The sequence below is a fragment of the Heteronotia binoei genome, chromosome 1, assembly GCF_032191835.1.
Source record: "Heteronotia binoei isolate CCM8104 ecotype False Entrance Well chromosome 1, APGP_CSIRO_Hbin_v1, whole genome shotgun sequence".
Lineage (NCBI taxonomy): Eukaryota > Metazoa > Chordata > Lepidosauria > Squamata > Gekkonidae > Heteronotia > Heteronotia binoei.
The window spans coordinates 140,642,057-140,668,303 of NC_083223.1; the positions used below are offsets into that span (position 1 = coordinate 140,642,057).

The following is a 26,247-nucleotide window of genomic DNA, read 5'->3' on the forward strand; positions in this document are numbered from 1 at the left end:
GGACATTGAACAATTTTTGATAATGATGAAGTCTTAGAAAAAAAGAAGAATGTTAATTTTCATTTTTTATTAGTTAAGGGTACCTTTAAACATTAGTACTTTAAGTAAATAGCACCGGCGGGGGTCAAGTAATGGGGGAAGGGTGGCTAGAAAGTAATATGTGGGATAGTTAAAAGAAGTTATTAATGATGCAGGACATATAATTTGTTACCAAATAAAATTGTTTTAACCGTGAAACTCTGGTCGCTAGCAGAGGTTAGAACCGCTGTTCTGCAGCTTTTACCACTCTGCACCGCTGGGGCTCTTATTTCTCTAATTATCTGCGTGTAAATGTTTCATGGGAAGCCTGAATATAACCGAATAGCCCAATTTTGTCAGAGCTTGGAAGCCGGTAGAGGTTAGCCGTGTAACAGTAGCCTCTGCGATCTCTTACAACTGTCCAGCCCACACATTTCATGGAAACCATTGTGGTGTAGCGCTTAGTTTTTACATCCTGTTTCCCTCCCTAATCATGATACCAAGCAGCTTATCAAATGGTTTTCCCCTTTTCCATTTTATCTTCGCAACAGTGACCTTGTGAGGTAGGCTAAGGCAAGAGAGCGTGATAGGCTCAAAGTCACCAGCAATCTTGCGTGGCAGAGTCAGGATTTGAACTTGATGGTTCCGGATCCTAGTGTGGTCCTCTAATGCCTATCCTAGTTGAGAACATTGTTCTTACATTTCAGTCTCAGCAAAAAACAAAAACAAAAAAGGGGGGGGCTACAGTAAAGTATGTAAAATACTCCACTGCTCTAGCGGGTTAAGTGTTAAACAAGAAACCAGGAGACTCGTGTTCAAATGCAACTCACTGGGTGACATTGGCAAAGATGAATAATAAGATGCCAGACCGGTGTTGGAAATGTAAAAAACATGAAGGTTCTTTCTACCGTATGTGGTGGACTTGTGAAAGAGCAAAAAAGCATTGGCGGATGATTCAACAAGAAATTTCTAAGATCTTGGGATACGAATTTAAGAAAGTTGCAGAGACTTTTCTGTTGGGATTACAAATGGAAAAATTTCCAAAAGAAAATAGAACTATAATTTGGTACTTGCTTTCAGCCGCTAGGGGGAGGGACAGTGGCTCAGTGGTAGAGCATCTGCTTGGGAAGCAGAAGGTCCCAGATTCAATCCCTGGCATCTCCAAAAAAGGGTCCAGGCAAACATGTGTGAAAAAAACTCAGCTTGAGACCCTGGAGAGCTGCTGCCAGTCTGAGAAGACAATACTGACTTTGATGGACCAAAGGTCTGATTCAGTATAAGGCAGCTACATATGTTCATATGCGTAGTTGTGGAAGCAAGAAAAAATACCAGAGAAATGGGGTTGGATTGTAAAAGTTATGACATGTAGTGAAATGGGCAAGTTAACATGAACCTTAAGAGACTATGATTTAGAAGTAATTAAGATGGAGTGGAAAAAGTTAGGACGTTGTATGCGCGGTTGTGGAAGCAAGAAAAAATACCAGAAAAATGGGATTGGATTTTAAAAGTTATGACACTGGGGTGAAATGGGCAAGTTAACATGAACCTTAAGAGACTATGATTTAGAAGTATTTAAGACGGAGTGGAAAAAGTTCAGAAGATACGTAGAAAAAGAGTGGAAAATAAAAGGACATTGGACAATTTTTGATAATGACTAAGTACAAGAGGGAGGAGGATATTAATTTTGGTTCTTATTAATTAAGGGTACCTTTAATATTAAGATTTTAAGTATATAACACCGGCGGGGGTCAAGTAACGGGGGAGGAGTGGGTAGAAAGTAATATATGGGATAGATAAAAAGTAATTATTAATGATGTAAGAAATTGAAATTTATTGCCATATGTTACTGATAAAATTGTTTGAAACAAAAACATTTTTCCACCCTCAGATCACAATCGTGCCAGGTTTTTTTTTTTTTTTAATCTTCACCTGCATGGCTTCTGCAAAGGGAAGTCCTGCCTCGCCAAACTTTTAGAGTTCATTGAGAAAGACTCGCCAGAGATTCCTGAGTATACTTAGCAGTCATGGGATAAGAGGATGGGTTCTCTTTCTGATTAAAAAACTGGTTCAATGACAGGTAGTAAAGAGTGGGAATCTGTGGACAATTCTCACAATGGAGGGAAGTATGCTACGGGGTCCGATAGGATTGGTATGGGGGGGGGGGCAAGACTATTTCATTTATTCATAAATGATTAGGAACTATGGGGTGAGGTGCTGGTAAGTGTAAGGTGATGGCACAGTGGGACAAAAAATCCGCACTTCGACTATAAGCTAATAGGGATAGAACTTGCTGTGACTGAGAGGGGGAAAATCCCAAGTGTGTTGTGGATAGTTCGGTGAAAGTGTCAACCCGGTGTGCTGCAGCAATGAAAAAGGCAAAGTCTGTGGTAGGTATTCTTGGGAACGGGATTGAGAATAAAACAGCCGATATTGTAATGCCCCTGTATAGATCTATATCACAGCCTTGTTTGGAATAGCGTGCACAATTCTGGTCACCGTATCTCCAAAAGGACATTGCAGAGCTAGAAAAAGTACAGAGAAGGGCAACAAAGTTGATGGGGGGGGGGCACCTTCCCTATGAGGAAAGGCTGATGAGTGACTTTTCAGTTTAGAAAAGAGATGGCTAAGTGAGGGGAGGGGGAGGGCGGTCAGGATAGAGGTTTATAAAATTATGCACGGGGTGGAGAGAGTTGACAAACAGAACTTTTTCTCCCTTTCAAAATACTAGAACTCAATACATCGAGGCTGATAGCATATTCAGGGCGGACAAAAGGAAATACTGTTTTACACAGAGAGTGATTAAAATGTGGAATTCGCTCCTCTGCCTGCACCCTTGGTTCATCAAGGAGATCAGTTCCTAGGCTGACCGTGACCCACAACCTGCTCTTCTCCCTAAAGCAGCAACGATAAACACTTCTTTTTCTTTTAGAATCCTAGGCAACCTCCTACTGCCTGGGCCCTGTTCATTGCTCAAGTAACCCCCGGGCAGCTCCTTGGAGTGCTAACAGGTGGAGGATGCTGACAATGGAAAAAAGGTGACATGTTTGGCGTCCCTGTTGCCCTTTCCTCACCAGAGACCGGAGCTGCTGGTGTTAAGGGTCCAAAGCAAGAAGCAGAGACTTCTACACCCCACCTTGGATCTTGCCTGAATAGCATAAGAGGGCATTTACATTTTCCTCCCAGGTGACACTAGAGGATGTTTGCCCTTCTCTGCTGTTCATGCTGGCTCCGTTTGAAGCAGGTTGCGGAGGAAGTGCCTCTGCAGTCCGCCTCAGATGGAGAACTTGGGTAGGTGGCAGCAGAGAAGGCACACACTTCATGCCCTAGGAAATATCCTAGGTGTCAGAAACATCCCATGTTGAGAGAGGGATCAGCTGTTTCTCCCAGTCCTTCTCTCTAATTGCTCAGTAGCACCAGAGTAACATTGTGGCAGTACCTGGAGTGAAAGGTGTGAAGAATATTCTGGCAGCAATTATGACTTAAGGAAGTTGTATTGTGTGCCAAGATATTAAGTGAGCTGCATGGCTCAGAACAAAGTCCCAGATCTTCTGATGTTAAGAGTTCCATCAAAAGCAAATGAATGCCTACTTGAATACAATTAAACGTTCAGATCCTGATCTTGGTGGAACCATATCAAAAATCACCAAAGTTGGCAGTAAATATTTGTGTTGTCAACAATACTTGGGGAACATGGGGTGAATGCACATTTAACAGGGCATGTAGAACTTATTTCTGCCTATTTCACTTGCTGTAGGATGAACATAAAGGGAAATTTAGACTTAAATACATATACAATTTCTTGTATTTAGTTAATTTCTGTATTTAACTTGTTTCTGGAAGCAATTAAAAGTGTTTTTTTTTTCTTTTAAACTAAGTTGCAGAGAACCAAGTTATTGGAAGAATAATGTCTCCTATATGAAGAAGCATTCTGTTTGCTAATTATCATCCATGGCTTTGCTCTAGGTATACTACCTTAAGAAAATAGGAGAGTGGTAGCCAATGGCAACGACAAAGCATTTTCTGTGATGGCATAGCAAATATGGTATACTCTTTCTAAAATATTCAGCAAGTCTGTACTGTGTTATCTTTTAGGTGCTAGGTTAAATTTGCCCTGACTTCTCAAGTTCTTGGCAGGATATAAAATGTATGCAAGTGCTTAATTATTTTGTTCTGCAGCTTATTATGGTTTTGTCCTGCCTTTGGGCTCATCTGATTAAATTTGTTTTCCACCATACATTCATAGACTTAAAAAAAAAATGTATTCAGCTGTACTGGAAACCAATGGGTAGAAAGAAAGGAGATAAACTTTTTAAAAAACCCTTCTGAAGAGATAATATGGCACAGTTAAGAGTTCTGTCTATATTTGGAATACTAGTGAAGTTTCATCTTTAAATGCAAGATCACAGCTATCATTTTACACATATACACACACATTCATTAGCAGGCAAAAACCACACCGATGGAAAGTGCATTGACATTTCACTAGGGGTGTTGTGGCCTGTGAGAAGTCTTGAGACCTCTTGTTTTGACAAGCAACATTTTGAAATATATTGTACAACAATATTTACAACTTCTCACCGTAAAAATCAGTGACCTAGAGCCTTGACCTTTTAGGTCAAATACTTTTCTCTCACAAGTAGCAATAAATAAAATATATGGAAAAGCTATTTAAATCACAGACCATTTTGCCTCAGTTCCCATAGGAAACATCTTGCATTTTATTTGTGGTTATGGAGGTGGGGGGGCACCTGTCACTTTTTGATTTCTGTTTGATGAGGCGATGTACGTACCTTATTCTTCTCCCAGATACCCACAGATCAATTTTCCATTATACCCTATGGGAATCATACTGAATAATGAAGTGCTCAGCAGATATTTCCCTCCCCCCCCCCCCACTTTCTGATGACTCTGAAGTGTGGGGAGGGATCCCCTGCTCCCACCTGGGGATTGGTAACCCTAAATAGGGTTACCATAGTAAACCATAGTAAAGCAGAACCAAATCCGTTTCAGCCTCCAAGGCCTTCCTCAGTGGTCAAACTTTTGTATACATGCACACACTGACATAGAAACATGTGTTAATTACAAGACAGGATGATTCTAAGGCCTGAAAATGAATAAATAATGTAATTATTCAATAATTTATATTAAAAAAATAGACTACATAAAACTTTTTTTAAGAAAGTTTGGAATTATTTACTCGCATCTCAAATATTCTGTGTGGCAAAAGAATTGTAGGTTGTAGAAAAAAGTTTTCTTAAGACTTTTAGCACATACATCCAGGGAATGCAAATTTAATAACTCCTTCTATAAGAAATGTATATGAAAAACTATTTTAATAAGAAGAGATTTCAGACCTTATAATCAACCTGCTTTGTCATTAACGCATGTTTCTACATCAAAGTGTGCATGTATACAATAATTTGACCACTGAGGAAGGCATTGGTGGTTGAAAAGCATTTGGTCCTGTTTTACTATGGTTCAAGATTATCAGCCTACAGATATTGAATTGTTTATCCTGTTTAATTGGTTCAAGGATATTAAGCTAGAGATATGCAACTGTATCATGTTTTGTAGATTCAGAATTTCTTTATCCAAGTATTTGCTGCTTCAAGGGAGGAATGTGCCTGCATTTTTAAAGTATAGTTTTAATGCACTTTGGAATAAATAGATTTTTTTTTCTTTTTATATTTTCCTCTCACTCAGTCTTTGGGGACCCAGCTTTGTTGTTTCTTTATGTTGGGTTCCCCCCCTTCTATTTATGTTTGCTTTGTCTCTCGGCTTGGCTTCGCGAACGAAGATTTAAGAAGGGTGCAATAGTCCACGTTTGCTGCAGGCTCGCTGGTGGCTGACAAGACCAATGTGGGACAGGCAGGTCCGGCCACAGTGGCTGCAGGGAAAAGTCTGATTTGGGGTTGGTGCTGTAGCAGTGCGATTCTTCCTCAATCTCCTTTTGTCCTCAAGACCAGCTATGCGTGTGTTCTCAAAGGAAGAGACAGCCTGGTGGATGGTGTGCCTCCATGCTTTGCGATCTGAGGCTAGGTCAGACCACTGGTGATGGTTGATGTGACAGGTGCTAAGGGATTTCTTCAAGGAGTCCTTGTACCTCTTCTTTGGTGCCCCTCTATTTCGATGGCCGGTGGAGAGTTCGCCATACAGGGCAATCTTGGGAAGGCGGTGGTTTTCCATCCTAGAAATATGCCCCGCCCAGCGCAGCTGCGTCTTCAACAGCAGTGCCTCGATGCTGGTAACCTCTGCCCGCTTGAGGACTTCAGTGTTGGTCACAAAGTCACTCCAGTGGATGTTGAGGATGGTGCGAAGGCAGCGCTGATGAAAGCGCTCAAGGAGTCGCAGGTGATGACGGTATAAAACCCACGATTCGGAGCCATAGATGAGGGTTGTCATCACAACCGCTTTGTAAACATTGATCTTTGTGCCTTTTTTCAGATACTTGTTGCTCCACACTCTTTTGTGCAGTCGGCCAAATGCACGGTTTGCCTTTGCCAGCCTGTTGTCAATCTCCTTGTCGATCTTGGCATCTGAGGAGATGATGCACCCCAGGTAGCTGAACTGCTGGACTGTCTTCAGAACTGATTCACCCACAGTGATGCAGGGAGGGTGATAATCTTCCTGGGGTGCAGGCTGGTGGAGAACTTCTGTCTTCTTCAGACTAACTTCTAGGCCGAATAGCTTGGCAGCCTCTGCAAAGCAGGACGTCATATGCTGCAGAGCTGATACCGAGTGGGAGACGAGTGCAGCATCATCAGCAAACAGTAGCTCTCGGATGAGTTTTTCCATTGTCTTGGAGTGTGCCTTTAGTCGCCTCAGGTTGAACAGGCTGCCATCGGTGCGATAGCGGATGTAGACACCATCGTCCTCATCTAGATCTACTGCGGCTCTTTGAAGCATCATGCTAAAGAAGATCGTAAAGAGAGTTGGCGCGAGAACGCAGCCTTGCTTTACACCTGTGCCTATTGGGAAGGGCTCCGAGAGGTCGTTGCAGTGTCTGACTTGGCCTCGCTGGTCTTCGTGTAGCTGGATGATCATGCTGAGGAACCTTGGGGGACATCCTAAACGTTCCAAGATTTGCCACAGGCCTTTCCTGCTAACGGTATCGAAAGCTTTGGTAAGGTCGACAAAAGTCACATACAGACCCTTGTTCTGTTCCCTGCATTTCTCTTGGAGCTGCCTGAGAACAAATACCATGTCGGTGGTGCTCCTGTTAGCTCTGAAGCCGCACTGGCTCTCTGGGAGGAGTTCTTCTGCAATGGTGGGCACCAGTCTGTTCAGGAGTATTCTGGCAAGGATTTTGCCTGCGATGGAGAGCAGGGTTATCCCCCGGTAGTTGGAGCAGTCTGACTTTTCCCCTTTGTTCTTGTATAGGGTGATGATGATTGCATCGCGAAAGTCCTGTGGTAATTTGCCTTGTTCCCAGCAGGTGACAAGTACTTTGTGAAGTGAGCTATGTAGTACTGTGCCCCCATGCTTCCAGATCTCTGGTGGAATTCCATCAACTCCTGCTGCCTTGCCACTTTTCAGTTGCTTGATGGCTTTAACAGTCTCTTCTAGGGTGGGGATTTCATCCAACTCTGTTTTCACCGGTTGAAGTGGGGTGAGGTGGATTGCTGAATCTTGAACTACGCGGTTGGCACTGAAGAGAACCTGAAAATACTCCGACCACCGGTTCAGTATGGATGCCTTGTCTGTGAGGAGCACTTGGCCGTCTGCACTATGCAAGGGACTCTGAGCCTGATATGATGGACCATATACTGCCTTCAGGGCTTCGTAGAACCCTCTTAAATCACCAGTGTCTGCACACAGCTGGGTTCTCTCTGCAAGCTTGGTCCACCACTCGTTCTGAATGTCTCGAAGCTTGCGCTGGAGGTTGCTACATGCAACGCGAAAGGTTGCTTTTTTCCCAGGACAGGAGGGCTGAGCAAGATGTGCTTGGTAGGCAGATCTCTTTTTTGCCAGTAATTCTTGGATCTCTTGATTGTTCTCATCAAACCAGTCCTTGTTCTTCCTTGTGGAGAACCCGAGGACTTCTTCAGAGATCTGCAGGACGGTAGTTTTTAGGTGTTCCCAGAGTGCTTCTGGAGAAGGGTCTGTGGGGCAACTGAGGTCCTCAATTCTTGACTGGAGTTTTGCCTGGAAGGCAGCTTTAACTTCGGCTGACTGGAGGCTGCCAACTTGAAACTTCCTCCGAGGGATACCTCCTCTCCTGGGTGTGGGTTTAAAGTGAAGACGGAGATTGCAGCGTACAAGACGATGATCCGTATGACATTCTGCGCTGGGCATTACTCGGGTGTGTAAGACATCTCGAAGGTCTCTCTGGCGCACCAGAATGTAGTCGATAAGGTGCCAATGCTTGGACCGTGGGTGCATCCAGGTTGTCTTCAGACTGTTCTTCTGCTGGAAGATAGTGTTGGTGATGGTGAGCTGGTGCTCCATGCAGAATTCTAGCAGGAGGCGCCCGTTGTCATTGCAGTTGCCAATGCCGTGTTTGCCAAGTACTCCTTTCCAGGCTTCCGAGTCTTTACCTACTCTGGCATTGAAGTCGCCAAGGATGATCACCTTGTCCTCTGTAGGGATCTTCCGTACGAGGTTGCGTAGATCAGCATAGAACTTGTTCTTTTCTGCAGGATCTGCTTGAAGGGTTGGGGCATACACACTGAAGAGTGTTGCATGCTGCTTGTTTTGAAGTGGGAGGCGCATGGACATGATGCGATCTGAGTGACCTGTTGGAAGGTTTTCGAGTTTGGAGGCAATGGAGTTCCTGACCATGAAGCCAACGCCAGAAAGGCGGCTCTCAGCCTTTGACTTACCCGACCAGTAGAGGGTATAGCCAGCACCGTGTTCTTGAAGACTACCTTCCTCAGGGAAACGGACCTCACTGAGAGCTGCTATGTCGATATTCAACCTGAGAAGTTCGTGGGCAACTAGAGCAGAGCGTCGTTCAGGGCGACCACTGTCTACTGTGTCAAGCATGGTTCTGATGTTCCAACACGCAAGCTTTAGTCTTTGCACACTTTGTGAGGCAGGTGCATGCCTTTTCTTTGTTGTTATTTTTCGACCGCAAGTAAGGATGCCCGTTGACCGCGGCTAGCCAACTGGGGTGGGGGAGACGAGCTTTGTTTAGGCCACCTTTTCTAGGCCCCTCTCCGTGTGGAGCAAGCAGTGCTGTCCCTAGATAAGGCTGCTTGGTCGTTCAGGGTGCTGCCGAAAGATGCTTTCGTCTCCGGGTTAGCATCAGGCGACCAATATCCTGAACCGCCTACATGCAGGATCGGGACTGCGGCTTCCAGTGGCACCTTCCACCTGCCGTTTCGCCCCTTGCCTATCGCTGCAGGACTTGATGCATTGTGGGTTGTGTGTGTGGATATGCCCTTCAGGCCTGCGCAGAGGAATTTTTTAGGTGAAGCGCAGTGTGCGCGGTACTGGCTCCACCCTTTCACCTGGGGGTCATCTGCCATGGCCCAGTAAGCCGGGACGCCGGCAGTGAGTCCTCCAGGTGGTAGGTGTTACATTAACGAGCTCTATCTGCCCGGGTTTGATGTTAGAGTTTTCTTTCTCTTAGGCTGACGAAGTTGGTGGGCCCAGCCTGCCCATCCGGTTATACCGCCGGACAATTCGGTCGCACCATGACGTAGCAAACTCTGTGAAAACGGGGGGGACCAGCGAGAAGGTGTTGCTACGGATGCAGTAATGCAGGAGAGGCCATTGCAGTGACCATCTGCCAGGCATAGCCAGACAGTGACCACGCGGCGTTCACTACACCGGGAGAGGAGAGGCTATGTATTGCGCATGTTTGCTTTGTACTGCATAACTATCATGCATTGCCTTTTCATAATCTTATCTTTTCCCCGTAGGCTTCCAGATGTTTGAGTTACAACTGGTTTTAAGACAAGCTCTCCAAGATATTTGGACAATCCCTTTGGGAAGTGAAGAAGTGAGTTAATACTGTGAAATCTAAAGGTGGCACTAGTGTCTTGGGAACTGGGAAAGGCATTAGTACACTTCTTGTCCGTTCTACAGTACAGGCTTCCATATTTGGATCTTTGTGAGTGATGCTAAACCTCTGGCAGGAGTGAATGAAAGGAGTTTATATTAGTATTTTAATTAAAGCTATAAATCAAAATCTTTGTGCCCCTAGTGGCAGAGTAAAATTGACTGTTTTAGGCAGTTCAGAACACAAATGTTATTAACCTGTCTCCTAGCACATATTTATGCTAATTTTTTGTGGTATCTCAACAGCCTGAAAAGGGCAGTGTCAACTTACCTAAACAAACCTGCTTTTATGCAACAGTTTGCCTTTTTATTGTTCTAATTGATATTGTTCACATTTACAGCCAGTGCCAAATCTCTCATCCATCTTATTTTTAAAATAAGTATATATAGAGGCACAAACCTCCCACCTGTTTAAGTTTGAGTACTGATTTGTTTCAGGTAATGGTGAAGAAGATAAGTCCACGAGGTCGCTGGCTGCTAGAAAATACTTTTTATGACTCTTGCCGAAGAGAGCAAATTCTTCTTTCTGCAAGGGGTTTTACCAACCTTTTCCACATACTTGTGAAGGCAAAAAAGGTAAATCTCAGAGATGAAAATCATCTATAATATTTTTTTGCACATTAGCCTTTCAAAGAGAGGGACAAAAATGAATGCAATTAATTAGCATGTGTTTCTTGAGTTGGTTCTCTAAATAGCATTATGAAATTCCATGCTAGATGGACCATAGGGACCATATCACTCCAATCTTGATCCATATACCCTGGCTTCCAGTTTGTTTTTGACCACTATTCATGGTGCTGGTTTTGACCTCGAAAGCCCTATATTGTTGGAGACCAATTACCTGAAAGACCATCTAATCCCCCTTGTGAACCTGCCTGAACATTATGGTCATCTTTGAAGGCCCTGCTTCAGGTGCCCCTGCCTTCTGAGATTAGACAGGTGATATCTCATGAGAGGGCTGTCTTGGTCATGGCACCAAAGCTCTGGAACATTCTCCCCAGAGAGATTCGTCTGCTCCCTTCTGTGGCCCTCTTCTGCCAGCAGGTGAAGCCTTTTTCGTTTCATTTGGCATTCCCTCAGTGATCACTCCTTCCTAACCAATGTTTTAATGTTTTGTATGTATTTTGACTCTGTTTTTAACTCTCTTTAAAATTGTTGTAATTATGTAAGTTGGGAGGTTGATTTTAATGGTTTGATGATAATGTAAATATCATGTGTGTTTAAATTGTTAGCTGCCTTGGCAGCCCTTATAAGAACAGAAAGGTAAGATACAAATTCTGTAAATAAATAAGTGTATTTCTGGCTCTCCAACAACACTTTTTTCACTTAAGTACAGAATCAATGCCAATGTGTTGTATTCTAATTAATTAATTAATCATATGGCAGTGTGTGTGATACAGTCTGCATCCAGAAGTTCTAGCTCTTTTAGCGTTATGCACCATTAGATTGCAAGCTAGATTTGTTTTTAAGGCAAGAGACGTTTCAGAAGTGGTTTGCTATTGCTTGCTTCCATGTCACAATCCTGGTATTCCTTGGAGGTTGCCATTCCAAATAGTAGCCAGGGCCAACTCCAAACCCGTAGCCAGGATTTGGGAAGTATTTTCAAGTATTTTCAGGGGGCACTCAGGGGCCTCACTCCCTTAGCCTTCCATCCCACATTCCTTCCTTCTCACCCTTCCATTCCTTCCCTGCCCACTGCCCCCTCCCTCTCTCCTGACACTCAAATCATGCATTGGAGGAGTGGCTGAGGCAGACTCTGGCCTCTGGTGCAATTCCCTTCCTTAAGTTCCTTCTGAGTCTTATCGCTGTTGCCTCCTCCCTCCCCCCCTTCTGCCACTCAAATCGCCCACCGGAGGTGTAGCTGAGGTAGCCTCCAGCACAATTCTATCTGTCTGTCTGTCTGTCTGTCATCTATCTATCTACCTTCTACCCCCCTACCATCCCTCCCTCCCTCCATCCCCCATCTATCCTTTCCTTTTTCATTGCCGTCGCTGTCTCCTCCTCCCTCCCTCCTCCGTGCCACTCAAATTGCACACCTGACGCAATTCCCTTCCCTTCTTGTTGCCTCCACTGCCTCCTCCTCCTCCTTCCCCCTGCCACTCAGATTGCACACCCAGCATGATTCACTTCCCTTCTTGTTGCTGTTGCCACCCGCGGCTGCCTCCTCCTCCTTCCCATTCATATTGCATGCCAGAGGGACAGCTGAGGCAGCCTCCAGCCTCTGGTGCAGTTTAAAGGGCACGGTGAGGCCTTAAAATGGAGGGAGGGGAAGCCAACGACTGCTTCTGCCATTCTTCCCATGTGTGATTGGAATCACGCAGAGACAAGGGGCAAGTCGGGAGGCCAGGTAAGGCTGGAAAGGTAGGAGGCCTTGAAAATAAGTCAGGGGGCTATGCCCAGTAGGCCCCCTCGTGGCTACAGGCCTGGCCAACCCTGCTTGGATTCTGACATCTGTCTGGATCAGGTTTGCCTAATGATTTATGTGAACATGTATCACTTTGGAATGCACTTGGGATTTTATATTAGATTGTGTGCTCTGTATGCCTCCCCCAGTTTGAATTTTTTTTGTGCACAGGCTGTTTGGTTTTGTTTGTTCAAAGCTGAGCAGACCCTCTCAAACATCCAGAATTAGTACAGGCTTGTGAGTTCTATATCATTTGCTTCCATACACATTTGGACTAATTTACAGTTCTCTTGCTGTCCTTTTACAAAGGGAAGTTGTGCTATGTGTTCTGCTTTGGGAGAAAACTCTCTTCATCAAAGTATGTTGCTGCTTTCAGCCCAAGGGCAGACCTGATCACTGGGAGGTCCCTATTTTGTCTTGACTGCCAAATTAATTATCTTCCTTTTCTTAAAGGAGCCTTTTCTTGTCTACCACTATTATACTATGATGCGCTTGACAGTGTTATCTGTTTTTCTTTTTAGCCATTGGTGGGACACAATATGCTGATGGATCTTCTGCATCTACATGACAAATTTTACAATCCCCTTCCTGGTAATGTCTTTTATACCATTTGCAGGATCTATTGTGACTCCCACCTATCTGTTGACTGGTTCTTTCATTGTAATTTGCTCAGCAGAGCTCAATGCATAAATGCTAAGCAGTAAAAAAGAAAAGAAAAATGACAGGGTGTGGTATTAACTGCTCTTCAGTCATTATCCTTGCTTAAGGATCTATTATATTACCAGTGCCTGCCCAGTAGCTTAGTACATTATTAAGCACGCACTGACTCAGTTCTCTCCTTTTCCTTATATTTTCAGAAGACTATGAGAAGTTTAAAAAGAACATACACACTCTGTTTCCTGTCCTTATAGACACCAAGAATGTAGCAAAAGTAATCTGGAAGGTAACTCATTATCTGCTTTTATTTAGTTCATAAAAACTCTCACACTCATGTCAAGAGAAAATCTTGCAGCTCAGTGGTAGAATAGGTGTGTCATCTGCATAAAGTCCCAAACTCAGTCTCTGAAATCTTATGGATCGGGACTAGGAAAAACCTCTGCCTGAGGACATGGAAAGCCACAATGCTGCCCTAGATGGCTTTTCTTTTTGTCTCAATGTGAAACAGCTTCATATGTTCTAGGACTCTTTCACAAGGGTAGTCTACATTGCCTTTTCCTTCCTGACATTGTCACCTGATGAAAACAGTCCCTTTGGGGGGGTTCTAGGTGTCTATGCTGTATGTGTTCTCAGTTAAGTTGTCAGAAACAATAACTTCGTTTCCTCGTGAATTCATGCAGCAACAGTTAATGATTTCATTTTATTTTCCTGTCATTCACCTTCTCAGAAGAGGATAAATGCTCACAGAGCTGTGTTTCTTGAAGAAAGTGATTTTCAGTTGTTGTTGTTAATTTTATGATTCTGCTGAACAAGTGTGTTGCCATACATAGGTAAGGCTTATTCAGCAAACTGTTGGTCGGGAAGTTACACTAAAGTTGGGATTCTGATCATAGCTCCCACTGCCAAGTTCAACAAGAATATATTAGGAAAATTGACAAAGTTCTCTAAAAGTTGAGTGGCATTCTCATGCTTGGGTACTCCCTCAGTGCTTCAGGGCTTATTGTTGAAACTGCCTAAGTTCCAATTTGTATGCTGTATGCACAAGCAAATGGAAACATTGTCCAATGTATCAGATTAAACAGGGAGGGTGCTTCACTCACAGATGACAGCTATGTCCTGTTTTTGAGGGCTGCTCTGTACGCTACCACACTCTGTGTGGTACCTGGTGAGGTATTGTAGAAAAATTGAGATTCTTATGCAGACTTCACAACAGGCCCATAGCTACAGTGGAGCCTGGGAGGGATCAGGCCACTCCATTCAACCCCTCCTTCTATTTGTATGGCCCCTCTATTGGAGGGCCTGCCTGGCTTCCTGGAGCCCAACTCTTGCACTCAGACCCTCCTCCTCCTCCTGTGCCAACCCTCTGAGTGGGGCAGTGCTGCCTGCCACAGATGCACCCCTACCTCTTCCTGCAAAGCAGAGCAGCTGTGGGGCAGCAGAAGGACAAGAAGGAGTGTTGTGTCTTGCATTTTGATCCCTGAATTTACAACACAGTGTGGCTACGCACACTGAGGTGACCAGCAGGAAACCACAGGTCACCTGACTATAAGGGACAGATGCAATCCGCCTATGAAGATCTGTGGTGCAAAGTTTAACTGGTCAGGATTGGACCTGACTCGGAAGGGGGCTGTTCCAGGTGAATTTATATAACCGGGGACCCAGCCCCGCCATGGTGTCTTTTGTGATATACTTGCTAATAAAGGATATTGACTGCCAATCATGTCTGAACCACAGCAGAAAAGATCCCAGAGCAGAAAAGATCCCACTGGCCTGGCCCACGCCACTCACCCATGAACCCACCACCAGCTTGGCTGCCTGCTGCTCGCCATGAGTATTGCTCCATGCTGCTGAGCTGGTGGCAGGGCACCCTCAAGAGCCTCCCCCAGGGCACCCTGCAGGAGGCAAGCTAGAGCCCCAGCCAGAGCAAACTGGCCCTGGAGCCACGGCTGGCCAGGGTGTGCCGGACTAACAGGAGGAAGCCTTTCCAGCCCCAGCCACCTCCTGCAGCCAGACACGCCTCTCCAAGGAGGTTGCAGCAGGGCTGGTCAGGTGGATGGAAGGTGAAAACTGGGAGAAAAGTTGTCTGAACATATGAAGCTGCCTTATACTGAATCAGACCTTTGGTCCATCAAAGTCAGTATTGCCTTCTCAGACTGGCAGCGGCTCTCCAGGGTCTCAAGCTGAGGTTTTTCACACCTATTTGCCTGGACCCTTTTTTGGAGATGGCAGGGATTGAACCTGGGACCTTCTGCTTCCCAAGCAGATGCTCTACCACTGAGCCACCATCCCTCCTCCACCATCTGGGAATGGCTGCGGCAATGAAAAAGAGTGGTGGCGGGGCGGGGGGTGTCTTCTAAGACTTGCTGTCTCGGGCTGGCCTCACATGCCAGCTACCCAGGTTTGTTTGTTTTTTAAATTAAATGTGACATTTGTGATGTCATTTTGGACCCCACAGTCCCCCCACGTAAAATTTTATTCTCTCCACCCCTCCTCTCTGGTCTAAAATTTTCTGGCTATAGGCCTGCACAGTATTTTTAAAACTCAAAAGATTATATTCAGGCATCTTCAGTTGAGAGTGACCCAGAAAAAAACACTATTATGGCCAGTACTTCAAACTTATAAATCACTGTTAATAAAGAGCCAAAGCTCCCTTCATCAGATACCTAGATGTCAAGTACATGCTGAAAAGGAGCTTTGACTCTCAAAACTTATAGCCCCCAAATCTTGCTGGTCTCTAAAAAGTGCTACTGGACTCAAATCTAGCTGTTCTACTGTTGACCAACATGTCTACCTTCTGAAACTCTAATGAAATGCATAGTAATCTTGCTTTCTTCTTGAGGAGAGTAAAAATGGGAGCATAAAAGCTGAAAAGACAAATGGGTACAAGAAGAAGCCTTGGTACTGGAAGTTTTACACAAGTGTGATTGGCATTTGTGTCTAGCTTTCTCTTCTCCATTCTGTTTTATAGTTCTTTAGAACTTTCAGAATTCATGGCACCTGTAAATGTCTCTTCTTTTTAAACAGGAATTTCAGTTTTCTCAAGCTTCTAATCTTTTAGAGGTTTATGAAGTACTGTGTAGGTGAGCCCTTTAAATGTTTTTGTTTCTGTTTAGGCCTGTTTGAAAAGGAAAGCAGCTATTCTTAATAGGAGAACCATTTCTTAATAGAAGAATAATTGTGTGTTAATTCTGTTACTATTTATTTATTTTTCAATAAAACTGTTAACTGGGATGGGGGAGAATAATTTATTTCCATGTTTGTTGGTGGTTAAGGTTTCCAAAAGTCATTCCTGTCAAGAGCTTTTTTTGTAGCAGGAACTGCTTTGCATATTAGGCCACACACCTCTGATATAGCTACATCAGGGTGTGTGTGGCCTAATATGCAAAGGAATTCCTGATTAAAAAAAAACCTGTTCCTGTCATCTGCATGTGAGTCTGCATTGCTGTTTAGTTTGTAGCATTCTACAACAGACTGCTTCTTCTAAATATACACAAAGCGAAGCAGTCAGCTTCCTCTTTTTCCCTCACTCAAACAAACTTAATTATTAAGTGCCATCAAGTCACAGATGACTTAACACAGGGATGTCAAACATGCAGTTCGAGGGCCGAATCAGGCCCCTGGAGGTCTCCTATCAGGCCCCCGAGCAACTGTCTGTCGTCTCCTTCCTTCTCCCTCTCTCTTGCTTCCTTCTGCATCACAGCTTGCTTTGCTAGGCTTGCTCAATCGCACAGGAGCTACAGAGCAAAACCTCTGTTTTCTCCATTGGTTGAGGCTCCCTCCCCCCCCCCCCAGTTTCCTAGGGAAGGAAGGAAAGAGTCAGAGCTTCCTTTGCCCAGTTCCCTGCATCCCATGGGAGAAATACAAAGAAAGCATCCTTAAGACCAATGAGTGCTAATGTTTTAAGTTTTTATATATATATATATATATATATATATATATATATATATATATATATATATATATATATATATATATATATTTGTGTTTGTTTGTGTTCTTTATAAAATATATCTCTCTGCTACCTAATCTTAAATAGGTACACACATGGCTCGACCCAATATGGCTCGGCCCTGCCCAACATGGCCCGGCCCCTCAAGGTCTCATTTATGTCAGATCTGGCCCTCATAACAAATGAGTTTGACACCCCTGATTTAACAGCAACTCTTCATGGGGTTTTCAAGGCAAGGGATGTTCAGAGGTGGTTTGCCATTGCCTGTTTCTACATATCAGCTTTGAACTTCCTTGGTGGTTTCGCATTCAAGTACTCACTGTGGCCAACCCTGTTAAGCTTCTCAGTTCTGACTAGTTTGGGTTGTTCAGGCTGCTGAACAGATTTAAGGGTATAAGTTAAGGGCAACAAAGGAGCCCCATGGCACAGAATGGTAAAGCTGCAATACTACAGTCAGAGCCCTCTGCTCGCGACCTGAGTTCGATCCCAGCGGAAGCTGGTTCAGGTAGCCGGCTAGAGGTTGACTCAGCCTTCCAGCCTTCTGAGGTCGGTAAAATGAGTACCCAGCTTGCTGGGGGAAAGTGTAGATGACTGGGGAAGGCAATGGCAAACCACTCCGTAAAAAGTCTGCTGTGAAAACGTTGTGAAAGCAACATCACCCCAGAGTCGAAAACGACTGGTGCTTGCACAGGGGGCTATCTTTACCTTTTTAAAGGGCAACAAGTGGCTTACTTAGCCAGTGGAGTATAGTGGTCAAGAGTGATGGACTCTAATCTGGAGAGCTGGGTTTGATTCCTCACTCCACCACATGAAGTCTGCTTGGGCCAGTCACAGTTCAGTTAGAATTCTCTCAGCCCCTCCTGCCTCACAAGGTACCTGCTGTGGGAAGAGGAAGGGAAAGTGATTGTAAGCCACTTTGAGACTCCTTAAGGTGGAGAAAAGCAGGCCATAAAAACCTATTCTTCCTCTTCTTACTTTGATTTTTATTGCCACGGGGAACATTTTTCTGCCTAATGTCATAAAATGTCTTAGTTTGGGAACAGGAAGTCTATGGAAAAGATTTGAAGTGTTCTAAAACTTGATAGAATTTTAAAACAAGGTCTGGAAAGCCTTCTTTGAATATAGTTGCATGACATAATGGTTATTGCATATATCTGTAGCCATAATATTACTTCTGTACTTCTGATTTGACATGTGTTATCTAGTAAAAGGTGTGTCTCTTTGGTGGAAAGGCAGATGAAGTACTGCCATAGAAATAGATAATAAAGAACAGAAACCTGACAATGGATACCTTTCTTAACAGTGACATGAATCCCACAAATGCTACTTCTCCAGAGGTGTTTCATGCAAGTGACTGCCTGAGATATGGTACGTCTAGTTACAGAAGAGAACTTCTAGAGAAGGGGCGTCTCCCCCGCACCTGCTAACTGTTACTAAGGGTAATAAAAATAAGTGATTTAGAAGTGAAGATCAGGCTGATTGTCTGAATACGTTTTATGATTACTATTCCTTCACTGATTTCATGGTGGATCATGCCAAGTTGAACTTTTAGAAGAGAATGTGTGTACATTTAGTGCTGAATCGCTTGCCCTGGGCTAGGTCCTGTGCATGTTACAAGCAACCCATATCATTGACATGATTTCTGCATGCAGAGTTTTCAAGGTCAAATTAGTGATGTCAGCATAGGAAGGCTCAAGTTGGGGTATGGAATGTACTTGTCTGTCTTTTCAAAGAAACATTCCTTGCTACTGATGTTATCCATAATCCATAAACCACAGAAACAACAGTTCAGAACTCTGCTAGGTGGACATGATCTCAAGCTTTGAAGCTGAATATCAAATGGCTTCCCCTTTAAAATCTTCCTTGTACAGGCTGTGCTCAATCTCCAGGCTTCTGCTCGTGATAATGATTTGATTCAAAAGAATTTCCATAGGTTGTCCAGAGAGATTTTATCTTTTCTGTTTTGTTGACCTGCTTTCAGCCACAAAGAAGTCTCCCCATGAGGCTGCCTATGATGCCTTTCTCTGCGGATCAGGTATTGCTGTGGTTTTCTGATTTCTGGAGTCTAAAACATCCCATTTGTTAGTTATTTTGCTAATTCAATTTGTGGGCTCTATAGGTATCTAAATTTGTTAACTGACAAACTCTTTATTCAGTTCTGTGTGCCTATAACATTTATGACCTGTTGTCTTTCACTGTTTTATGGCATGAAATCTGCAGAAAACATTTGTATAACATACACCTGTTTGTGGTGTTGAAAAATGAAAAATCTGTGATAAATGCTTTCAGAAAAAAATGTCTATTTACTTCAAACATAACAGCTTTACTCCCTCTATCCCCTATTCATTTTCTGCTGTGAAAAGGTAAAATCAGTACAAGTTGGGGTGGCACTCTATGTATGTTTCCACCGTGTAAGGCTGAGTGAAGACTATGTGATTGCCCTTCCGGGATGTTCTTTACTTCAAAAGTTTTAAGCAGATTAGATGATTAACAGTTCTTCCCGCTGTAGAAGGACAGATGAAAGAGTAGATGAGAGAGTTTTTTGACCGTGAAGACTGGATGCTGGGATTAATTGATAGTTCTTACCACTTTAGCATTCATTAAGCTAACAAGTGCCTATCAGGGTGGGCAGCAGTAGAACAAATTTTGAGTTCAGTGGGCTCAAAATTTGTTCAGGTGCCTATCTGGACAGCACAGACACCAATATTACTTATTAGTTACTCAGAAATGTTTTCAGGTGGGGTAGCTGTGTTGGTCTGAAGCAGCTGAACAAAGTTTGAAAGTCCAGTGCCACCTTTAAAACTAACAAAGTTTTTCACAGTATAAGCTTTTGTGTGCAAGCATACTTAATCAGATTCAGTGGAACAGAACTCCCTCAACTATTACTTCTAGGGGATGGGATGGGGGTTGTTGTCCGGAAGGACTAATTCACAGAGCTTTCTTATATCCTATCTCAGCTGTAATCACCCAGTAGTTATGCATCTTGACTCTATATGGCCCTTCCTGACAACAGCCCTGTCCATAGGTAATGGTTGAGGAGATTCTGTTCCACTGTATCTGAGGAAGTGTACTTGCACATGAAAGCTTATACTGTGAATAAAACTGTTGGTCTTAAAGGTGCCACTGGACTCAAACTTTGTTCAGAAATGTTTTTAAAGACTGAAGGACAGATAGTATTGCTTTGGGAGCACATAGATTGAGAATAACTCAAATTCTTATTTTTGAATATTCAGTAAAAGAGGCAATTTTTTTTGTGGGATGTGCCCCCCACTACAGTTTTCACAGTTATTTTGGGGGGATACCTCTCTGTAATACTGCTGAAAGTATGATCCATAGGGTTTATTTCTTTTTTAGTTCTTCTGAAAACAGCCCATTTGCTCCTATGTAGAATCTCTTGGTAAGTAATGGTTGGCAACAGTGGGGTTTTTTTTAATGGATTGTGAGAATATTGGAAAAAATGTTTCAGATGACAAGTTAAAGCAGTTTACAGCAACGTAAGATCAAGAATCCTAAACAGCAATAATACAGAGCAAAGGTTCCAGTGGCTTGAAATTACAGGGAATGGTTGGCAGAAGTATGTATGTATTTTTGTCCAGCATGGTGAAAGGCACCTGTCACAGGCCATGTCCTGGCCCAGTCACCCTACTATCTCAGCCTCCCATGTTGACTCAGATGACAGCAAAGGGGGTTCTGGCTCACCTGCAACCTCCTCCTTTCTACTCAGGCTGGATCTCACTGGTACTTTCCCCTTCCCCTTCGAAGGTAATGCTGCAACCATTGTGGGCTCCCTTTTCTTAAGAGAAAGATTGACATGTTCACAGAAAGTAGGGGGAGCGTATATGTCTGTTGGTGTGGCCCTGCCTCAGCATTTGCTGAGCCACAGCTGATCAGCTGTGAATCAGATGGTGGCTTTTTCAAGATATGTTTGCCACAACAACATTCTGCACAGTAGTCTTTATTCAGAGTTGAGGCTTATCCAAGAATGCAGACTGAGAGCAGGGACTCCACTCTTTTCTAGGTGTATTAGCCAGTATAGCTTCTCCAGGGCTAATCATGATCCAAGGGTTAGTGTCCAAATCATTGCTCCAAAGTTAAGTTTAGCTGTCAGAAATGGAGAACTGTTTTAGAAAATGGTTTCCCTTTTGACTGTTCAGGATTGACTAAAAAGGCAATACGGTGAAGTTGAGACTGAATGTATATTTCTTGGCAAATAGTCTAATGTTAGGATTAGACAATCTCCTTTGCTCTTCTGACTTGTATCTCCTTCAATTTATCTTGTCTGTAGAGACTGGCCTCTTTTGAAGCAATGCAGAGTGGATATGTTTCTTGAATCATCAAGCATACTAGCAGCAATTTAGATAGCGCAGAACTAGTGTTTCAAAAAGTTCAAATACTAGGCGTTCCTAAGCATTCCCATGCAGTAAGCCAGTCAAGACTAACAGAGCAACTAGTTTAAATTAACTATTTTTGTAGCTGTATTTTCCAGTATGCACCAAATTGGCTATGTGTTTAAGATGGGTCTTAACTGCATGAAATTGGAAGGATTCCATATTTTCCCATGTTATATGTGCAATTAAAATTAAATACTGACACATTTAGAACAAATGAGGGAAGAAGGTGAGCATTCTGTTAATAGGCAAACTTAATTTAAAAGCTACTAGGATACTGTGAGGAACCGGTCAGGGTCAGCTTGGAAGGGTGACCACTAAGATTTTTTTCCCCAGTCACCTTCCCTCAGTCCCTCAAGCACACACACAGAAATCCTGTTAGAACTAAAGTAAACTAGGCACCAGGCAGTTTAAAAGTCAAAAGAAATATTTATTGGATTACAAAAGGCAAGGGAGGGGGATAAAAATATTGATTAGATCTGATCAAATACAACGAATCAGTTGGCAGGCCATGGAATAATCAATTACTATTTACTAGAGGTTTATCAGGCTGAGATAACATAAAAAGAATAAATATAACACTGGCAGGCTTTAGAACTATACAATACCCTAGGACAGGCAGGCAGTGCCTAAGCACTAGGAATGCTTTTCAGTTCAGATGAAATAGCCCTCTGCTCTGGCTTCTCAAATCATAAAAATAATAAAATGACAGTCACTCTTTTTCACGCACATTGAGAACTCCAAACTGGTGCCAGGTTAATTCTCCCACATAGACATATACACTAGCCTCCAGGACTCACACCTCTGAGAGCTAATACCATCCCCTCACTCCTGTGTGTCTCAGCCCCAGCTAGATTCCTTGTGTGAACCTTGGGATTCCCTTCTAGCCACCAGAATCCAGTGTGTTTGAGTGATCTCAGTTTATACAAGGAGTCTGCCTAGATGTGCTGGCAGAACTCCCACAGAGAGTTTCCCTCAGAAGGTGCCTGGTTTTGCCCTCTTCTGACTTCAGACTCTCTCTCAGACAGAAGCTCAGCCCAGCTCTGTTTCCACAAGAAACTCAACCCCACTGACTGTTCTCAGCTCTTTGTCCAGTTGCTTCACACCACAACTGACCTAAGTCCCAGTCTTCACACTCCAGATTTTCACTGAAGACTTCCTCTGGAAGACTAAAAAAAACTCAGATGTTTTTTCTTCTGCAACCTCTTCATTTTGCTGCATTTTAGTTACCATGGTTGCGTCCCAGCCAATCGTTGCAAGACTGTTCCCAGCTTCTCAGGCTAAGTTGCCTGAGTCCATCACAGATACTTTGCATTCAAAAATTGCCCTGAAGCAAGTAATAGGATTAAAGGATTTAGAAAGTGGTAAACAATAACATGAAACTACAGAAAAAAGAACCTAATGTGTGTTATTACTCTCCCCTGCCCCATCTAGTTAATTGAATGGGAAACTCAGGAATGTCCTCATTATTTCCCATTTTTTATTTTTCTCAATGCAGTGATTCAGCAAGGACTTCCTCCTCTTTTTCTCAGTACCTTGATGTATTGTCTGCATATAAGAACCAGGTGAACCTTATCCGAGCTCGTGTTCAGAAAATTGTGAGTTGAGACTATAATTAACTTATTTTAGATGCAGTTGTAGGGATTAGCCCTAGGGCTAGCCTATGGATTTATCTCCCAAACGAGTGAAAGCTAATGGGATGCAACTGTAGTTTTATGAGTTTCATTGTGTGACTGTGACTTAGGCTGGAATATCAGGAGACGAGGCAAAGGATAGAATTGAAAGATTTCCCTTCACTTCGCTACACTGTTCAGCACCTGCCATTTTAGTAGATATAAATGCTTGCTGCGATTAAAGATGTATGCCTATTTTGAACTCTTTCAGTGGAATTTTGTGTCATAAAAGATGCAAAAGTGTTGGGGTGCTCACTTATAGCTTCCTTAAAGCTACGATAGATGTACCAGGATAGCTCTGATCTTGAAGCACAGAAACCATCCCAGCCTTACTGCAGTCTTTCGCCAAACATAATAGCAAAGCAGGTTTGAGAAAGATTGAGAAAAAGCTGAAGAAACCCAGGTTGGTACACAAATGCACCACAATATTGTGGGAAAGCAGAAGAAAAAACTGCTTCCCAAAGAAAATATACCACTGTAAATGCTCTGTTGCAAAATATACAATGAATTATGCTGGTGGTATACAACAAAAGATTTTTTAAATTTATGAATTTATAGTGCTCACAGGCACCCTTAAAACTGTTTACAAATCTGTGAAAATGTAAGGCAAGTTGAGTACTGAACGAAGTAACATTGAAGTTCCAGAACAATTCAGGTAGTGCATATAAAGTCACAAAATGCAGTTAAGCAGCAGTAAAACACCCATTCCAGATATTGTGGTGTTTCCATTTCTCTTCATCAGTTGCAAAGGTTATCTAGTAGGCTGCTTCAATGGAACTGAAACAAAAAGTCAGTATTCACATATAAAATCATATAAGAGACATAAGATCTGTCATGCCTTTCTTATATCTCTTATATGATTTCATGATACTTTACTTTAAAAACATAGCCAAGATTTTGTGGATAGTTTAATAGACTGTGAAAGTTATAATTTAGAATATTTTAAGTGTTTCCTTTTTAAAATTCCTTGAATTATGATTGAATGTTGTATGCTTGTTATGCAGCTTTATACTTATCAATAAAACTTCTCCTTTTTATATTTATATTGACTGTCATATTGGGAGGGGTATGGTTGTATAATCATTCATAATTTTTTAAAAAGCTGTCCACGTAGGACATGCACACACACCCTCCGCATGCTTAAAAATTGAAGGCTTTGCTTTACTCTCTCCTTAGAACTTTTCTGGCATGGATGACTGCACAAACCGTCCACCACTTCTGATAGCTAATGTTCAGGGGTGGTCTGGTGTGACTGCAGAGCAAATATATCAGGAGTTAAGAATCTACTGCAGGTTTGATGTGCAACAGCTAAGAAAGAACCAGTTTCTTTTGTTCTCCAGTAAATTTAAAGAGTATGTAATCAGACTCCTAGTCATTGCCCCTTGCTTGCAATTTTTCTGCTTTCGACTACTTCTGTCCTGGTATTGAGGCATTCCATGCCTAATCAACAAATGGGGTTGTATCGTAGCCATGGATTTTGTGGGAAATTTTGCACAGTCTGTGCAGGTGCTGCCTGGTAGAATTATAAATGACCACAGCTCTGTGTCTGATAACATCATGATGAGTGGGTGTTCCTCTGTGGAAAGGGAAAACCAAAGCTCTCTTGATCTATGTCTGTCTTTCCCTGCTCCCTCAAAATATATATGCTCAAGGGATTTTGCGGAAGACTAAACCAAACAGTTCCCTGCAGCCAAGAGATGTAATGCAGTGAGCTCTAGAGCATTTTTTTCTTTACAATGGCCAATGTGTGTGTAATGTTCTTTGGATGGTGGTCCTCATAGATGGTGCCATATTGCCAACCTGAAATAGCCTCCACAAAATTGCTAATTGCCCCAGTGTCTGCTATTCAGGGCCATTTCCAATTGGGAGAATGGCATGGGTGGGAGGGATTAACACCTTTCACTTTTCTTGCACTGTGATCTCAATCCAAACTGTAGTATGTGCATGCTACCTAAAAGCGGGAGGAATTGAATGCTTGAATTTCCAATGCCGTCTGGTTTGTCTCTGGGACTGTTGCTATAAAGAACAAGAGTCAGATAGAAGAACATAATATTATGTGAAGATCATGCAATATTTGCCCCTTCCCATTCTCAGGGCTTTTGTTTTCCTTAGTTAAGGAAGGGAAGATTAATGCAGTTTTCTTAGTCTTGGTTTTGTGGGCAGGGTTGCATTGGGAATGACGGGAAGACTCTCTTTAATGCCCAACAATGCAGGCTGGGACTTGAACAACAGCAGAGGTTTCCTCCTTTTGCCCTGAAATCAAGGAGGAGCACCTTGGAAGTAGAAGACATCAACTGCCTGCTTCCCTCTGCTTTCTTTTTTGCTGCTTTGATTGGTTGGTCTATGGTGTGTGTGAGACAGCAGGAGGAGAAGGCACCATAGAACTGTTCTTTGTATTCTTAATGACGCCTCTGTGTGTGCGTGTGCGCGCGTGTGTGTGTGTGTGTGTGTGTGAGAGAGAGAGAGAGAGAGCAAGATTTGTGTGTGATTCGGAATATTTGATTGACTGGGGGTTAGGAGAAGACTGCCTGTTGTGGAGATGGGATGGCTGTTGGTTTGAGAATGTACCTGTAGTCCCAGTCCTTATACCCAATGATTTCTGCCAGTAGAGTAATTTTTTCCACCAAGCCATTCAACTGTGGGTAAAGATGGCAATCCACATTAGCCATGTGGAGGCAGGCCTGGGCTAAGGAGAGTTTGCATGGGCAAAGATAAAACACCACCACTTCATGGGATTCCAACTACCACTGTTTAGCTATCTAATAGTGAGTTTGGCTGTATGTGGTGTGCATTGTTAAAACATATAATCACTTATTATTACAGTGTCAAGTTGGTTCTGAAAGTATATAGAACTCATCCCAACCTGCAGATTTCTCTCTATCACCGCTGGAGGCATTCAACACAAGTAAACTGCTTTCTTCAGTAAGTGAGGATGACTTTATATGACAATTTTATTAACAGTTCTGCAAAGTTGGAGGAGGGTTCCTGCCCTTCCCTGATGTAATCCTATTCCAAATGACATGTCTTGATCTTCCAGACCATAATTTGGACATGCTGAAACCTTCTGACCTCCATTTCCAGGTTTCCTTTAACTGTAGGTTCCCTCTAGACATTGCTGTTTTGCAAGCTAAGCTTGGAACTTAACGCTACCCA

At 43.1% G+C, this 26,247-nt stretch overlaps 1 protein-coding gene across 2 annotated transcripts in view; it reads left to right on the top strand.

Annotated features, from left to right (window-relative positions):
* The window catches only part of LOC132573813 (poly(A)-specific ribonuclease PNLDC1-like), a 44,161-nt gene that overhangs the window by 15,132 nt on the left and 2,782 nt on the right, over positions 1 to 26,247 (top strand). Inside the window, exons 8-18 of one of the 2 annotated variants that reach the window (XM_060241657.1) lie at positions 9,885 to 9,964; positions 10,462 to 10,599; positions 12,949 to 13,018; positions 13,285 to 13,370; positions 16,109 to 16,164; positions 18,337 to 18,401; positions 19,015 to 19,068; positions 20,388 to 20,430; positions 22,920 to 23,019; positions 24,271 to 24,446; positions 25,918 to 26,016. In XM_060241657.1, the coding sequence (XP_060097640.1) occupies positions 9,885 to 9,964; positions 10,462 to 10,599; positions 12,949 to 13,018; positions 13,285 to 13,370; positions 16,109 to 16,164; positions 18,337 to 18,401; positions 19,015 to 19,068; positions 20,388 to 20,430; positions 22,920 to 23,019; positions 24,271 to 24,446; positions 25,918 to 26,016 (967 nt within the window). The remainder of the gene's footprint in view (positions 1 to 9,884; positions 9,965 to 10,461; positions 10,600 to 12,948; positions 13,019 to 13,284; positions 13,371 to 16,108; positions 16,165 to 18,336; positions 18,402 to 19,014; positions 19,069 to 20,387; positions 20,431 to 22,919; positions 23,020 to 24,270; positions 24,447 to 25,917; positions 26,017 to 26,247) is intronic. The other variant, XM_060241666.1, reaches the window with a different exon arrangement.